At 43.6% G+C, this 17544-nt stretch overlaps 1 protein-coding gene across 8 annotated transcripts in view; it reads right to left on the reverse strand.

The window, feature by feature from the left end:
* The window catches only part of STARD13 (StAR related lipid transfer domain containing 13), a 387713-nt gene that overhangs the window by 52278 nt on the left and 317891 nt on the right, over window positions 1-17544 (reverse strand). For 7 of the 8 annotated variants that reach the window (XM_053307369.1, XM_053307370.1, XM_053307371.1 and 4 more), the window contains 2 exons: window positions 3181-3252; window positions 1810-1891 (listed from right to left, as the gene is read on the reverse strand). In XM_053307369.1, the coding sequence (XP_053163344.1) occupies window positions 1810-1891; window positions 3181-3252 (154 nt within the window). The remainder of the gene's footprint in view (window positions 1-1809; window positions 1892-3180; window positions 3253-17544) is intronic. The other variant, XM_053307376.1, reaches the window with a different exon arrangement.

The following is a 17544-nucleotide window of genomic DNA, read 5'->3' on the forward strand; positions in this document are numbered from 1 at the left end:
TCTACAAAAAGTTCAGTTTCCATCAAGACATGATGATTGATGGGACACCCTCTTAGCTATATGACTGCTGCTCAGCAGTTTCACAGCAAGGGTAGACAATCCAACCTCTTGTGTCTTTTCTACACTATCCTGGAGAAGCTGAGGTCACAAATTGCAGCAGCACAGTGCTCAGGCTGAAAGATGGTACTCGCAGAAGGCCTGGATCCACAAGGCTATTCACGAAGTTTTTTGTGGAGCTGATGCAACAGCACTGACCAGCCAAAGGCTGATGGTCTTTACAATGCATCTTATAGCCTTATGTCTATTCCACAAGCTCACGGAGAAGCTGTTGAGCCTGCAAAATGTTATTTGGCTGAAGATGTTATGTAGCCTGCAAAAGCCCTGCCCCTTCCTGGATCATTAAGCTGGCTCTACTCTAGAGGAGGCACTTGAGCTGGCCTCCCCTCCTCCTGAATAGGCTCATTGGGAGAAAACGCCTGAGCAGCCAGGTGAGCACTCTCTGCTCTTGGGGACTTGGATGTAATGGAGGGGATTCTGAGGATGTGACAAAAGCCTGGCTAGGGGCACCAGGTCCCCAGTACTCCAATGATGATGATGATGATGATGTGGACAAATCAAATTTTGTGATTCAATCCAAGCTCAAATTAAATCACAAAAACTCAAACTGATTCATCCAAAACTACCAGATTGGCCTGCTGCCTCAACAAATGAACACTGAAACACTCGAATTGGTTTGAGTGATTCAAATGCCATTTTGAGACCTGTTTTTCCAGAGAGAGCTAGAAAAATGAGCCTCAAAATGGTGCTGTTTTTCTGGGAGAGCTGGTCTAATAATTGGGGTTGGTAGATAGCCCTCTGCTCTGTACTTAGCAAGTCAGCTGGTAGACCAGTCTTCCAAGGTGGGCTGACACGCTAAGTCAAATAACCTTTTGCAGTCTCAACAGCTTGCTTTGTGAGCTTGTGGTGTAGACATAAAGACCATCAACCTTTGTCTGGTTAGTGCTGGTGCATCAGCTCAACAAAAAGCTACTTAGCTAGTCTTGTGGATCAAAAATGTTGCTAAACCAACAGGAGTCACGCGATAGTAACAAAAATAACCAAACAACCCACCGTGACTGGAACAATCTAAAGAGGAGTTCTCAGACCATCAACTTAACGTCCACAATAAATTTATCTGATAAACATATCAGAGCCAAAGCGGCTTACACGCTGGAATGTCTTGTGGATCCAGACATTCTGGTCCAAATCGGTTCCCACACGCACCTCAAATGTTCATGCATCTGTCATCTTAAACTGGGGTAAATGACATCATCACAAATTACGCCATTGAGGTGTCCCTATGTGTCCCTAAAGCTGTAGCAAATTTGGTTCAAATCCGTTAGGCGGTTCACAAGTTACCCCACTTGTCCCTCAAAATGTTTACGCGCCCACCGTCTTGAATTGGGGTGGATGACATCATCATCACAAACTATGCTGCTGAAGTGTCCCTATGTGTCACTCTCTACAACAGGACCAAATTTGGTTCAAATAGGTTAGACGGTTCACAAGTTAGCCCACTTGCGCCTCAAATGTTCATGCATCCATCATCTTGAATTGGGGTGGATGACATCATCACAAACTACACCTTTGAGGTATCCTTATGTGCCCCTACAACTGTACCCAATTTGGCCCATATTGGTCCAGGCATTGCAAAATCATTTGACACCCACCGCTGCCGCTAAAAATGGCAATATTCTTTGCATACTGTGAAATACTAGAGATAAAAAAGACTAATAAAATAATAGTGTAAGAAAAAAAGAAACACTTTACCTACAAAGAGTTTCTACAAGATCCTTGTCAAGAAAATCATGATCTTTCTTTACAGCAGCAATGTCAATAGGAAACTGGGCATCTGCAAGAGAAAGAGCACTTGTTACCAGAGTGGGAAACATTTCTTTTGCTTCAAGGTACACTAGATGCGCTTTCAGACTTAAACACAGCCACAAGAGGAAACTAGATTTTTTTCTTTAATCATATGATTTCTGAGAATATGACCTGCTTTTCTAATTTAGATGGAGTTGTATGATCTGTCAACCAAACTGATGGCAACTTGTCAAATGTCAAATGCAATAAAATATCAGTTGGTTCATTTTTCAGTCTTCTAAAGATCATGTAATACAATCTGAGCAATAGTATAATATCATTACTATTTATTATTCTAACAGGCAGCATGGCTATCCATTCCCCTTACTCCTCCATGACACCTTTTAAATTTTATTTCGATCTAAACTAAGACACAAGCATGCTACATAGTGATCTTCCATCAAAGTCTTTAGGGGCAGGGTATTGTACTGCTTTATTATGTAGTTCCCAAACAACTACAAATGAACAGGCTGCCAGCAAGGCTACCTAATCTCTCCCTCATAGCAATGCAATCCAATTTCATAACCCCACGCCCTTTTTTTAACCCTCAGTGTTGTTCTTAGTACTTTGGAAGATGTTAACTTCTCATGTTCTGTACATTTGCAAGGACAGATGCATCCAAAAACTTGCAATTTCTGAGGTGCAGCCTGGTAATGTCACAAAGCAGGGCCTTTTAATGTCAGAAGACTCCCTACCTTTGAAAAAAGGTAGTACTGGGCGCTTTCCAGTTAGCTGCTCAACAGTGGCAAAATGCTTCCGTTCAGGTAAATTGCATTCAAAACGTAAATAGCAAAGCACCCAGCAGTGGGAGCAGTCTTGCAAAAACTAACAAAAAAACCCACCAGCAACCTTTTTACACCGGACATACAATGTTTTATCAATAAATCACAGCGAATAAGTCCGAAACAAGGCATCGGAAGTGTGAACGGCACCCTGCTGTCAGTGTAGGGACTGCGGTGTCACAACACAGGAAGTGTGGAAGCACACTTCAGAGATAAGGCGTGACCCCATTGCAGGGTCTAATCTGGAAAGCGCCCAGGAGGGGAGTCCAGTGATAAAAGGGTGGAGCCCCAATGGCAGCCCCAGAATGACCTGAGATTGCCCTTTGCAGCCTGTCCACCTGAGAAAAAAAACAAAAAGCTGGAGAAAGAGGGTCACTGTCAATCAGACAACCCTAGTGCCAGCACACTGAAGTGAACATGATGTCTCCACTGCAATAAAGCCACCACCACAGTCCATTAAATGTGTACTGGACATTACACCATCCAGATGATATACCTTCATAGAGCTGTGCATACTGTGGAAATCCAGCTGCTCGCAACCAGTCACATGCCTCCTTTGCTTCAATTTCTGAGGGGGTAAGAAAAAGTAGAATAGTTAATATTACATTTATGGTACACTTTCCCCCTTAATTTTACATTTATATCCCGCTCTTCCTCCAAGGAGCCCAGAGCGATGTACTACATCCTTCAGTTTCTCCTCACAACAACCCTGTGAAGTAGGTTAGGCTGAGAGAGAAGTGACTGGCCCAGAGTCACCCAGCAAGTATTTGGCTGAATGGGGATTTGAACTCAGGTCTCCCCGGTCCTAGTCCAGCACTCTAACCACTACACCATGCTGGCTCTCTTTTGTTATCTTTTTAGTCACAAAAATGTAGCACATAATAGACACAGCATGCATGAAAAATAAGGATTTGTGCCACAGATATTACAACCCAGATATTTTGGTGCTGTACTGAACTATAGTTGTCTAAACGTTTTCATATAAATTTTTTGTTTTGTTGTATTTTAAAGCAATAGTGGCCGGTGTGGGCACGGGTGGGTTGGATTGGCAAGAGGAGCCTTTAAGTTTACGTCCACTCTGGCCACACCTGCAATGCCAGAGCAGCAGCATGCTATTCAGCAGTCCCTGCGGCTGGTGATCAGCTCTGCAACTCACCTGGCTCCCGGCGAGGGATTGACTCCGCGGAAGCCAGGTGAGTGATGGAGCCAATCCCACACTGCAGGGACTGCTGAGCACTTGCAGGTGTGGCCAGAGCGGAGGTAAGCATCTACTAATTTATTTATTTATATGATTTAGCAAATGCATTGGCCTGACTTCCTTAGACTTGAGGCGGTTGACATAAATTAAAACAACAACAATGAAGATGGGGGAAGGGGACCCAATCTCTCTCTCTCACACACAAAAACTAAACGCCTTGCAGAATAGATAAGTTTTCAGAAGCTTCTTAAAGGACAGAAGGGAGGTGGCATTATGATTCTCAAGTGGCAAGGTGTTCCATAAGGAGGGGGCTGCAACAGAGAAGGCCCTCCCACGAGCCCGGGCCCCACGTACCTCCCCTGGGCCTGGAACTCTGAGAAGGCCCACCTGAGATGACCTCACAAGGTGGGTTGAAGTTGGACAGGAGAGGCGGTCCTGAAGGTACACAGGTGCCAAACACTGAAGAGTTTTATAGGTGATAACCAGCACTTTGAATTGGACACAGAAGCGAACTGGCAGCCAATGTTTTTATGCTTAAAGGTGCCTCCTGCCCCACCCCACCCAGGCAGTGCCCACCCCGGCCGCTACTGTTTTAAAGTTAGACCCAAGTGTTACCCTTTTCATTTTCGTACTGTTTCATCCTCTGAATATTGACTTGAGCCAATAATTTTGTCACAACTTCAGAAAGTATTTATTTATCATATTTTTATACTGCCTGATATGTACATCTCTAGGTGGTGTAGAGAATTTTAAATATTTAAAAGTCACAGATTAAAATACATGACACAAAAACGACAGAATAAAATAGTTATTAAAACAAGTTGTTTTTTTAGAATTATTAAAATTAATTCTAATTAAAAGCCTGAGAAAACAGGAGAGTCTTGAGGTTCTTCCTCAAGAAAGTAGGCGGGGGGTGGGGGGGGGAGATAATTTGCTTGTTGGAAACACAACTTTCCTATGAAAGCCAATGTCAGTCCAGCAACGATTTGCTCATCATCAGCACTTTTATGGATTCTTTGTGAGGCCATTTAAAGTCACTCAGTTCAACACTGGCTAAGAAGATAGCTCTGTCTCTCCTGCCCAAGTAGTGAGCACATTTAGTTCTTAGCTGTGCATGACAGAACGACAGCCTAACAAAAAACAACATATCAGCAAGTCGAAAGGGTAATAGCTCCATTAAAGCTCCACCACTGCATGATATTCTTCATTATGTATTTGGCAAAAAGACAACACATGTTACGATTCGTGTTAAATGCAGGTTCCCAGAACAATGAACTGATAAGGCATTTACAATTTCACTCAGCTGGATCCAACAGTGGACTATATTTTTATGTCCCAGTGTTTGTAATGTAAGCACACTTGCAAAGCACTCCTGCGATGTGGGAAGGCTTACACCTGACTCAGACAGAGCAGTTGCTGAAATATCCACAGATTGTTCAGCATCCCCATGTAATCCCCATGTATGGCAGTTCCTACTTTGCAAGCTTTACGAGAGTGAAACTGTAGACAGAGCCATGTCTCATTAACTTCAGTAATCAGTAATAATGATGAGTTGCTTGTGGATCTGAAAAACCTCTGACTTCCCCCAGACTAGTCTATTAGGAGCACAGGAAGATGCCTCATACTGAGTCAGGCCAATGGCCCATTTAGCCAGTACTGTCTACACTGATTGGCAGTGGCACTCCAGGATTTCAGAAATATTTTCCAGTTTTATCTAAAGATGCCAGAGATCTTCTGCATGCGAAAGCAGGTGCTTTATCACTGAGTTGCAGCCCCAAAGATACTCTTATACCTATTGCCAATCGGTATAATAGGACTAGTGACTGTATAAACACTGACTTGTAGAAAACAATGCAATGCTGGTTGATAGCAGTGTCAAATCAACAAATATGGCTGAGAATGGGTGGGGCTATTTTAGCTGAAACAGCTAGGAAACAGGGGACCAGCCCATGGTGAGTGAGACCTAACCCTGCACTGGGAGAAGATCAGTGGTGGGTAAAAGCTCCTGTGTTTTCTGTGCTTTCACTCGGTTGTGTAAAGAGAGTTATTCAGGCAAGGAGAAGGGAGGCGAATTCTTGATTTGGATTAAAAGAGTGGGCATCACTGCCAGCTCATTACTTTTGCAGCCTGAACCATAGCACCAAAGGACACACACCCCTTCTACTTATTAAAATCACATCTCCAATTCTTTTCTTCTTTCAAATTTCTCCCCTTCCACCCAGGCACAGAGCCTGACCGCCAGTGGCCCATGTGCGTCAGTCGCGGGGTGTGTGGTCTGGCTCCCAAACAGAGCCTTGAGGAGCCTTAGCAGGGAAGAGCCACCCCTGGCTGCACTGTGAATGCAGAGCCAGCCTTAGTTTAGCTCCCGAAGGGGCCGCGTGGCCCCCGCTCAGGAGCTAAACCAGCATGTCTGACGTCAGACACGGGGTGTGTGTCGGGGCCGTGAAGCATGGCCCCTGATTGGGTGTGGCCCAGGTTCTTTGAACCTGTTGGCCCAATGGTGGCTCCGCCCCTGCTTCCACCCTTCCTTTCTTTTCTGTTGGGAAAAGAAGAGGAAAAGCAGTGTGCTGCCATTTCACCTTCATTCATTCATGGGGAAGGTGTTACGTGGGCTGCTGTGCCACCCCTGAGAACTGACCTGCGGTCTGCCGTCACCCTGGGAGGTGGCCTTATTGGAGGTCCCTTGCATGACATCTTAAGGAGTGTGTGTGTGTGTGTGCCAACCCTCTCCCCCTCTCCCCATAGGAGTGGAGAGCTGGTCTTGTGATAGCAAGCATGACTTGTCCCCCTATCTAAGCAGGGTCTGCCCTGGTTGCATTTGAATGGGAGACCTTATTTATTTATTTATTTATTTATTTATTTATTTATTTATTTATATTGTTGCCTAAGATATTCCCCTTAGGGGATGGAGCTGTTCTGGGAAGAGCAGAAGGTTTTAAGTTCCCTCTCTGTCTTTTCCAAGACAGGGTTGAGAGAGATTCCTGCTTGCAACCAGAGTGTCCCAGAAATGCTGCATAGGTATTTGAACCACCACCTTTAAATCTGGAGCGTTAGTTTTTTAATCATATACTGAACACCTCAAAGGCCAAATTTAAACAGGGATACCATTTTAGTATGTTGTATTCTGTATGCGGGACTGAATCTTGGTAATGAGATTTTCAAGTACAGAACGCATTAAGATGATTCCACATCCTTCTATGCAATTAGTGCTGCAACTAAAACAATGATTACAAGAGATAAAACTTCCAAAGCAGCATTTCTATTTATTCTTAGACCCTTTGCATTATATAATGGTAGCAGCAAGAGCCCAATAAAGTAGCAATTTTTAAACTTCTGTTACTGCAAATTAAAATGACACATTGAGCCACGATGAGCATCATTACACATAGTAGAAGTGTGCATGCATGTTGTGTATTGGTGGTTCCATAAGAACAGGAGGGAAGGCTCTTTATGTGTGACTCCTAGGCAGTCCAGTCCTCCACTGAAGAGGCCAGAGAATAACTATATACCAGTATAGGTAACCCCCAAATTGCAAACAATTCCATAAGTGTTTTTTTTTTAAAGTTAATCACTGACCAGCCCACACAGCTCTACCTGATGAATGGCCAGTCTGCAGGCAGCCTGGCTCTCATTAACGCAGGGGCAGGGCGCCGAGAAGGAGAGGCAGCTCGTTAGGAGAAGCCGCTCCTGGTTCATAGCTTGAAAGACACATAGTTCCCAAGGGCAAAGACTTATTTGTATCTGCAGGTTGGCGTCTGTAAGTTGGGAACTTCCTTAACATAATATGTTTTGAAGCTTCATTTTATGTACGGATGTTTATAAGTCAGATGTTCACAAGTACTTGTATCTCTTAAAGGGTACTGGAGGTAATCCTTGTGTGGAGTGGGAACACAGGAGGGAGAAGTGTTACCTTTGCACAAGCTGTAATAACTCCTTTGTACTCTCTCTCCCCCTTGTTCCCTTGCATTAAATTGAATGCCCTAGAAATGGCGGGGCGCTGAGGCAGAAGGGGTCACAAACAATGTTTTCCATCCATTAGCGTCCCTTCTCTCCCAATATTCTTTCAAACCTATATTAGTTGCTCATTCAAGAGACCTCAACAAACAGTGGCACAACAATGAAGAAATGGCTAATGCTTTCAAGCCAGGAAAAAAAATATCTTTGTATTGTGCTACTCAGCCATAAGAAAGCCTGAATGGGACTGAGACACAAGCACTCTAAGCAAGAGTAAATCTAATGAAGGCCTCCCAGCTGAGAAAAGCGACCATTCTAATCAAGCTGCAATCATGCCTCTTAAAAGCATTCTTAGGCTTAAATTGATTCCCTTGGACACATCCTGATTATGCAGATTTCCCAACTGAGGCTACAGTTCTGAGACTACTAATTTATAAGCCACGCCATGAAAGGCAAATATACATATTCCTGTCATGGCTCCTATTCAGAGGTAATTAAAAAAAATTAAATGCACACTAATGGACAAGTAACACTAGAAAAGTATTTGCATAAGCAGCAGGACAGAATGAAATGTCTGATTTTCTGACATTCGTTTTGTGTAGGCATTAGGTACTATACTGGGCCCAGCAAATAAAAGGGCAAAGCTACTGGAAATGGGGCTGTCACTCAGTGGTTTTGTACACAGAAGGTCCCAGGTTCAATACCTGGCCACTACAGGCAGGACTGGGAAAGTCTCCTGTTTGAATACCTGGAGAGCTAATGGCCGCCTTCGCATGTAATGCGAAACCACAGTTAAATGGGGCAGAGGTTGGAATTAATGTATGTCCCAATGCATGTAAACACGGTTTTGTGGCAAATGTGACCTGCAGTTTCCCTCACCAAACTCCAATTTGAACCTTCAGTTTGTAGTGAGTTTTGCCGTCCCGATGGTGAAATCTGGGAGTGGCAGCATTATGTCTGACTGTGGACACCGCCATAACCGTGTTTTTGTGCTATTTCTGGAACCGAAATCACAGAAAAGGTGGCCCAGACCTGGGAATGTGCCCACTCCATGCCTATTGCACTTATTGTTGGCCGCCTCTCTAAGCACTTTCCCTGCCCCCCCGCTGTCTCTGATCTACTCAAGCTGTTGCCCGTCAACAAGGATGCCGCCACATCCCATCCCCAGCTTGTAAGCCTATCAAACGGAAATGGCATATGGGGCATGCCCTCTTCCCACTCTGTCCCTTGTTCGCCCCTCCTGGCAATCAGTAGAGAAAGGGGATAAGGGGACAAGACGGCAAGACGGGCACTATGTGCTTTGCTCTCCAAAAATCATACATATTCCAAAAATCATCTCCAAAAATTACATATTCAAATCAAAAATGAATATGTAAATCTATTGCTTGGCTCTGTAAGTTTCCACTCCATCAATTTTTTTTATAGCAGCCACCAGTGAGGCAGGTTGATCAGCACTGGACGATGGTGAATGTGGAGGACATATTTAGCAATATTCGTTTGTGATATGGTCCTAACAAAAATGCCCTCCTTAAGATTTTAATAGCTTTAGCAAGGAAGCTTCCATTGCCCTTATGCCATGTCTCTTGGTTGCAGCTATTTAAGGCTGTGGGGGAAACAGACACAGGGCCAAACTAGACAATACAAAACAGGAAAGACAATAGTTGAGGGCAGGACTAGAACCAATCGATTGAAATTTAAAAGGAAGGAGGTTTAGACAAGACATTAGTAAAAGTTTCACAAATACAAGATCTGTTTGACAGTGGAACAGTCTGCTTCATGTAGGGGTGGGCTTCCCTTTGCTGGAGGTTTTCAAAGAGTGGATAGCCATTTTTCTGGGTTATTGTAGCAGACTCCTGTACTGAACTGAGGGTTCGACTAAAAGACCCTCAAGGCCCCTTCCAACTCTGAAATTTTCATTCATTCGATTTCTATACCGCCCTTCCAAAAATGGCTCAGGGCGGTTAACACAGAGAAATAATAAATAAATAAATTAGATCCCTGTTCCCAAAGGGCTCACAATCTAAAAAGAAACACAAGAGAGACCCCAGCAACAGTCACTGGAGGTACTGTGCTGGGGGTGGATAGGACCAGTTACTCTCCCCCTGCTAAATAAAGAGAATCACCATGTTAAAAGGTGCCTCTTTGCCAAGTTAGCAGGGAGTTATTCTTGTACTGGATAATCTTTGGTTACTTTGCTTTACACACAGCACATAATTAATCTATGGAATTCTTTGCCATGGGATGTGGTGATGGCCACTAGCTTGGATGGCTTTAAAAGGGGCTTAGACAAATTTCATGGAAGATTAGGCCTATCAATGATGGATGGCAGATCCCCAAACAGCTGAGAATATTTCCTAATTTATGTGGTAAAGAGCATTATAAATAAAAACGTATTGCTGATACACTGTTTACTTTGTAAAGAGCCAAATAATGATAAAGAAAAAAAAATGTCATAATGATGCTAACTAGGCAAAGAGGCACCTTTTACCGTGGTGATTCTCTTTATTTAGCAGGGGGAGAGTAACTGGCCCTATTCACCCCCAGCACAGTACTTCCAGTGACTATTGCTGGTGTGTGTCTTATGTTTCTTTTTAGAATGTGAGCCCTTTGGGGACAGGGAGCCATCTTATTTGTTTGTTATTTCTCTTTGTAAACTGCCCTGAGCCATTATTGGAAGGGCGGTATAGAAATTGAATTATTATTATAATATTATTATTATAGATTATAGGAAAAAACATTCCTATCGTCAGTGATAATTAAATCACCAGAGGAAACTGAATATTTTATTTATTTATTTAGCACATTTATTCTCAAATATGAGAATAACTTGACATGCACAAAAGAATGACACGATCAACATGTTGTTTCATGGTTAGAGCATCTGCAAGGCAGGAATTGGGACATGGGCAACAACCACAAGAGCATCAGAAGTTAGAACTGAGAAGTAAGCAAGGACTGAGGCTGAAACTCAGGGCCAAGGAGTCGGAATCAGAAACAGAAATCCACCAGAATCCAGAAGAACCTGTTACTTGGGCAAAGCCATATTCGAAACAGGAAGCCCTTTATAGGGCTTCCAGTTCAGAGTGATCCAAATGCCAGCCTGGGTGGGTAGAGTCCAGAATCTAAGAACCACTCCTGTGTTAGTCCTAGACTTTACTGGCTCAAGGCCTATCTAGCCCAGCATCCTGTTTCACACAGTCGCCCATTAGAAGCCCAGGAGAAGCCCACAGGCAGGACCTGAGGGCATGCCCTCTCTCCTGCTGTTGCTTCCCCACAACAGATATTTAGAGGCATCATGCCTCTGAATCTCTGGAGATGGCCTATAGCCCTCAGACTAGTAGCCACTGATAGACCAGTCCTCCAAGAATTTATCTAAACCCTTCTTGAAACCATCCAGGCTGGTGGCTGTCACCACATCTTGTGGCAGAAAATTCCATAGGTTAACTATGCGTTATGTGAAATCATGTATTGGCCTACCATTAAGCCAGGAAATGGGCCACCACAGACACCAGAACAGAACAGAACATACTTTATTTCTGTCATTGACCAGAAACATCATCACACACAACAGAACGTAATTTGCATAAAATATAACAAAACTTAGCCACTGTGTGGGTATATTTATGATTAAAATTTGACAATAAAATTTTTAAGAGAGACTCATCTGGATAACCAGGAAACGTCACAAGATACGGCAAGATAAGTGTTGATCGATCATTCTTGTAGAGGTCACAATGTAAAATAGCATGTTCAGTAGTCTCGATATCGCCTGACGCGCAAGGGCAAAGTCGGGATGCATAAGGAACCCCCCTAAACCTCCCTTGGAGCACCGCTGTAGGGAGCGCATTTAATCGAGCTAAAGATAGCACCTGCCTGAACTTGGAAAAAGAAATATTATTTAAGTATGCAGCGGGTTTTGTGTTAAAAAGCTGATCTCCAAGGTAAACACCTTTTGGGATTTTGGCAACTTCTAACTGTAGATCAATGTCAGAAATACGTTGTTTAATAGACTTCCTAGCACAATCATAACCCAAACTAATAAGCATATCCAGTGAAAACCCGTAAAATTGGGATTTTGTTTTAACAAGACGCTTCCAGGTAGAACCGAAATTGTCAGTTAATACCAAGGGGGCAAGTCCAGATTGAGAAAAGACTAATTTTAACCAAAATGCAAAAATGCATTTCCAATACTCCGCTTCCAAGGAGCCAAGGCCAACAGACACCAGATTATGGGCCAGTTCTCAGGGGTGGCACACAGTAGCATCCCTGCTGCTCTCATCCCACAGGTGGCCTGAAGAGGAAGGAAGGTGAAATTGCATCACATTGTTTTACCACTTCCTTTTCTAACAGGAAAGAGAAGGAAGAGGGAGAAATCTTAAAATGAAGGAAGGAATCGGGTGTGCTATTTTAATAGGAAAAAAGAGAAAGGGGGAGGTTGGTAGGCAGGGGGCAACTTCAGACAGAAAATATATTGGGCCAGCACTGAACACACTGTGGGTGGGTGGTGGGTGGGGAGGGCAGCAGCTGTCCCCTGCGGATTCAGTCAGTATTGGGAAGAAGAGCAGTTCCGTCCCTTTCCCCATCTTTGGCAGTCAGTGCTTTGTTCAATGCTGCCTACAGGCCATGAAACCTCCAAGTCAGTGCTGAACGAAGCACCAACTGCCAAGAATCAGGAGAGGGGTGGAGCTGTCCCTTTCCCCGATACTGGTCATGTCTTCTTGAGTCTGATGTTGACACAGGGGTAGAGATGTAACATTTCTGGAAATTTTGAAGACATGGAGGGAAAGGGCCCCCCCCCCCCCCCGCAATTTAATCCAGAAAAAAATGGAAATTTTGGGGGGAAATTAAATATATGCAATACTTTAAAAGCACCCTTTACAGCTCTAAAGTTACCTTGTTTCTTAAGGAACATTTATTATGTATAACCTGCTTTGCTCATAACATTGATCATGTTTTGGTATATTACATTTAGAAGCATAGTTTATTCAGACAAATGAATAAACTATACTTAGTCCAAATGTAGTTATTTACTTTTAAATGTTATTTAATTTTTGTTACAAATGTACTGCAATCTGTTGAACTCCAAGGAATCCAGCATCTCTGTAAGCCAGTTTCTTCTATTTTCAACATCAACTTTTTGCCATAAACTGTCAAAAACTGTTTAAGAGTTTAATAGCAAAAAGCTAACATTGAAAACAAGAAAAACACCCTGGCTTACATACAGTACAGTACCCTGCCAACTGATGAGTGGGGCGAGCACATTCATTTCGTGTACCCCAAACCATGTCTTCGCTTCTACCATGCTTGCAGAGGCTCTGTCATTATTAATGATTGTGCCACCATTGCAGTGACGAACCTCCCGGCACTTTCAGAAAAACAGAAAAAGGGGGAGAAAGATTTATTGAATACAATTTTGCCACATGAAATCTTGTCTAATTAGTCTCATTTTCTGAGCTATCACTATCAGCAGTTTCTGCTTCTTCTGATCCTTTGTTTTTATCATCTTAGTAACGTATGAAAACTGAATTGCTTGGATTGAGACATGCCTCTCTACAGTTTTCACATTTATTCATTTCTTGATCAATTTCTTTCAAATGCTGCAGGAGAAATCTAAAGCAAGCAAGAAGCTTATGAGAGTAAAGGAATTATTCATAATTCCAAAAGAAAATATTTCATAATCCAATTTTTTCAATTTTCTATGGAATAAGCAAAAAGGTCCTTCAGAAAAAACCTGTAAATATTGTTTCCCCCTGATTTGTACTGGTTTTTCTCTGGGTCTTCACATTTCTATTCAGGGGGCATGACCAGTATTGGGGAAAGGGGCAGTTCCCTGGTTCCCAATCTCTGTTAATCAGAGCTTCATTCAGTGCTGAATGAACTTCATTCAGTGCTGAATGAACTTCATTCAGTGCTGAATGAACTTCATTCAGTGCTGAATGAACTTCAGTTTTTCAGAGAGAACATAAGAACAGCCCTGGTGGATCAGGCCCAAGGACCATCTAGTCCAGCATCCTGTTTCACACAATGGCCAACCAGATGCCACTGGGAGACTACAGGCGGAAGTTGAGGGCATGCCCTCCCTCCTGCTGTTATTCCCCTGCAACTGGTACTCAGAGACATCCTGCCTTTGAGGCTGGAGGTGGCCTATAGCCCTCCAACTAGTAGCCGATGATAGACCTCTCCTCCATAAAGTTATCCAAACCCCTCTTGAAGCCATCCAGGTTGTTGGCTGTCACCAAATCTTGTGGAAGAGAATTCCACAAGTTGATTTTATGCCTTGTGTGAAAAAGTACCTCCATTTGTTGGTCCTAAATTTCCTGGCAATCAATTTCATGGGATGACCCGTGGTTCTAGTGTTATGGGAGAGGGAGAAGAATTCCTCTCTATCCACTTTCTCCATACCATGCATGATTTTATAGACCTCTATCATGTCTCTCCGCAGTCGTCTTTTTTCTTAACTAAAAAGCTCCAGGTGTTGCAGCCTTGCCTCATAAGAAAGGTGCTCTAGGCCCCTGATCATCTTGGTTGCCCTCTTCTTGTCATAAATCTGTTAGCTCGGCTAACCCAACAGGATTTACAACCCCCTTCAGCACTCCCCGGTGAGTTAACAGAAAGCGGCAGTGGAACTGCACAAATGAAAAATAAAAGGCTCACAAAGAAAAAACAGTAAATGAATTAAGTCCCCTGAACTGAACTAGGTACCCCCCTCTAACAATAACTGAGTAATAAGTGAAAAGAAAACACAGAGAAAGGAATGAAAATAGAGAAGGACAAGAGAAGCAAGGAATTAACAGAACAAAGTAGGAAAACATAAACAAGGCAAACTGGAACTCGGATAAAGTTTTGGAATTCAAATAGCATACTGTCTGCGGCCAACGAAAGTTGCAAACAGCATCTGAGCAATTGAGAGACTGCTATATATAAATGGCTCAAGAGAAACAGCAGCCAATCAGGCTTCCCTGAGTCAGCACTTCTGCTTCCTCTCTTGTGATCTCCTGAACCTGCATGACTGCCACTGAGCTTACCTCTTGAGATACCTTCTCAAGACAGGTGAAATCCCAGGCTCCCCCCCCCATCAGAAATCATGTCTGGCAGCTGTTGTGAATCCTCAGCTCCAGAGTCTGGTCTCCCTGCCAAATTCTGTTGCTGTGCCTCTGAGCCCTCACTAGCAGGTGAATCCGTTTGCTCTGACTCTTCTGAGTCAGAAGTCTGAGCCATGACACTTCTGCACCTTTTCCAGTTCTACAGAGTTCTACAGAGGCAGAGAAAGTAACCCCTAGCCAATGTTGAACAAAGCGCTGACCGCCAAGGATGGGGAGAGAGATGGAGCTCACCCTCTCCCCAATACTAGCCATGCCTCCCTCCATCTGAAGTTGATGTAGGGGACATGGTCAGGGCACGTGCACTACTAAGCTCCCATTTATAATAAGACAGGGGCCTGAGGGCCACTAGTGGGAGCTTGCCATCGCCAGAAAAGTTCCTGCAGATGCCCATGAAAATATCTGTCTAATTTGCCAGAGCTGCCTTAAATATGAGAGCCCAAACTGGGATCTCTCCAGTTCTGGAAATATGACTGCTAACAGATAAATTACTTTCTCTTTCAACAGGAACAGTAATTGTCACCATCACTATATATCAACTGTGTTAACATTTCATAAGGCCCAAGGGCTGTTTATGGAGGAGTCCCCTTTTAAAAAACTCAGGTAACATAGCAAGTGAACATCGACTGTCCCTGTATTATCCTTTTATAAGCAAAATTACCACATCAAACATTTCTGTGTTAGCATTTTTTTGTTTACAATTTGCATTCATATCATTTGTAATGCTAATGGTCCTTGCCAGACTGTGACCTCATCATGAGCAGTTTAGCACATACTGTAAAGTACCAGCAACACTAATATCCAGCTTTGCCATCATAAAGACTATTATATTTCTCTTTACTTCTGCTCTCTGCCTTGTAGGAGACCCTTGTGTTTTGTTTAGTTATGTAGACAGACCTGCGTAATTGCTAGATTTTATTTTCAAATGGAGAAATGGCCACTCCTGCTTTTCTGCCTCAGAAGCCTCTGATGCAACCTGAAATCTTTCTCACACCTAGTAGAGGCTAATCAGCCAAATCAAAAGCCTGTTCCCTAATACAGCAGTCATTGCTGCAGCTTCAGGAAAGTCTAAAAATCCCAGGAGCACCTGCACAATTCCTGGGACTCCATGGGAAAAGGAAACAACAACAACATGGCCTTTTAAAAGTCAAGCCACAGAAGGTGGCTGTTTGCTCCTTCATGGAGGGGAGCAAAGAGGAAGGATAAAGGATTTTCTCCTGGCCTCTTTGGGTCCTGGCAAATAGTTTTTGGGGTGGGCCGTGAGGTGGGGGAAATGTGTAGGGCTGAAACAAAAGTTTGAGCATTTGAAGTAGGAACGGAACCTCCACTGGACAAATGTGTTCACAGAACCTGGGCCGCACCCCTCAAGGGCCGCGCCTCACACCCCGGCCTTTCCCCCTGGGTTTTATGTCAGACGCAGGGGGTGGGGCAGGGGGGCCTGCGGCGGCAGGCAAACACGGGCCACTGCTGGCCTCCCTAGAGGCCTGAGATGAAGGGTTTGGTTCAAAGCAAAGCGGGCCCCTTTGAAACCTTTGGCCATTGTGGCTAGGGATGATGGGAGCTGTAGTCCAACACATCTGGGAACCAAAGGTTGGGAATCCCTGCTATAGAGTAAGAAGGGAGAAGCACAGCAGCATGGCTGACATGGGGAGTGTGGGGAAGCAAAACAACAACAGCAAGTGTCAGTATGAGAAATCTGGCCATCCTTCTTACGGACTAAAATCAACAGAACCATTGTACTTTTCAAAACAGATCCTGCATGCTTGGCCTTTTGTTTGTTTAACGGCATCAGTGCACTTTGGTTCTAAAGAGTGATATAGAAACAACAGCTCCTTCCACCAAAGAGCTAATAATGTAAATTAGTCACAATGGCTAAGATACTGTTATGGTATCAAAGCAAGTTAGTCATAGGAGCACAGGAAGCTGCCTTATACTGAGTCAGACCACTGGTCCATCTAGCTCAGTATTGCCTACACTGACTGGCAGCGGCTCACCAAGATTTCAGGCAGGAGTCTTTCCTAGCCCTACCTGGAGATGCCCAAGATTAAATCTGGGACTTCCTGCATGCAAAGCAGATGCTCTACTACTGAGCAATGGCCCCATCCCATAAAGGGAATATCTTATCGCAAACCATGACCACATGTAGTCAAATCAAATGTAGCACATGTAGTCAAATCAACGTGAACCCTGCTTAGCAAAGGGGGCAGATCATGCTCGCTACCGCAAAAGTGGTTTCTCTCATGACTGCACCCCATTGATATGGCTGGGACAAGAATTTCAATGGGACATAGTCATGCCTAACATGTTTGGAGTACAACTCCAACTATTCTTGACTGCTTAAAAGTAAAAGGAAAAAATAAAAGATGCACATAGCCTCTTCTGAAGCATTTAGCACTCAATATTACTGGGTTGGGTAGTGGACCAATGGTATGTTTTAACATTGCTGTTTTTATATAAACATCTAATTACATCCCCCCCCCCCGCCAAGAAGAAGAAGAATGTACTGCCAGTAATATACAAATGATCTGGAATTAAAGGAATTTATAATTTAAGGAAAGCATCCCTTGACGTCCTGACCTTGTTAAAAAATAACGAAGGCAACACAACA

The sequence above is a fragment of the Hemicordylus capensis genome, chromosome 3 (genome assembly GCF_027244095.1).
Source record: "Hemicordylus capensis ecotype Gifberg chromosome 3, rHemCap1.1.pri, whole genome shotgun sequence".
NCBI classification, from domain to species: Eukaryota; Metazoa; Chordata; class Lepidosauria; order Squamata; family Cordylidae; genus Hemicordylus; species Hemicordylus capensis.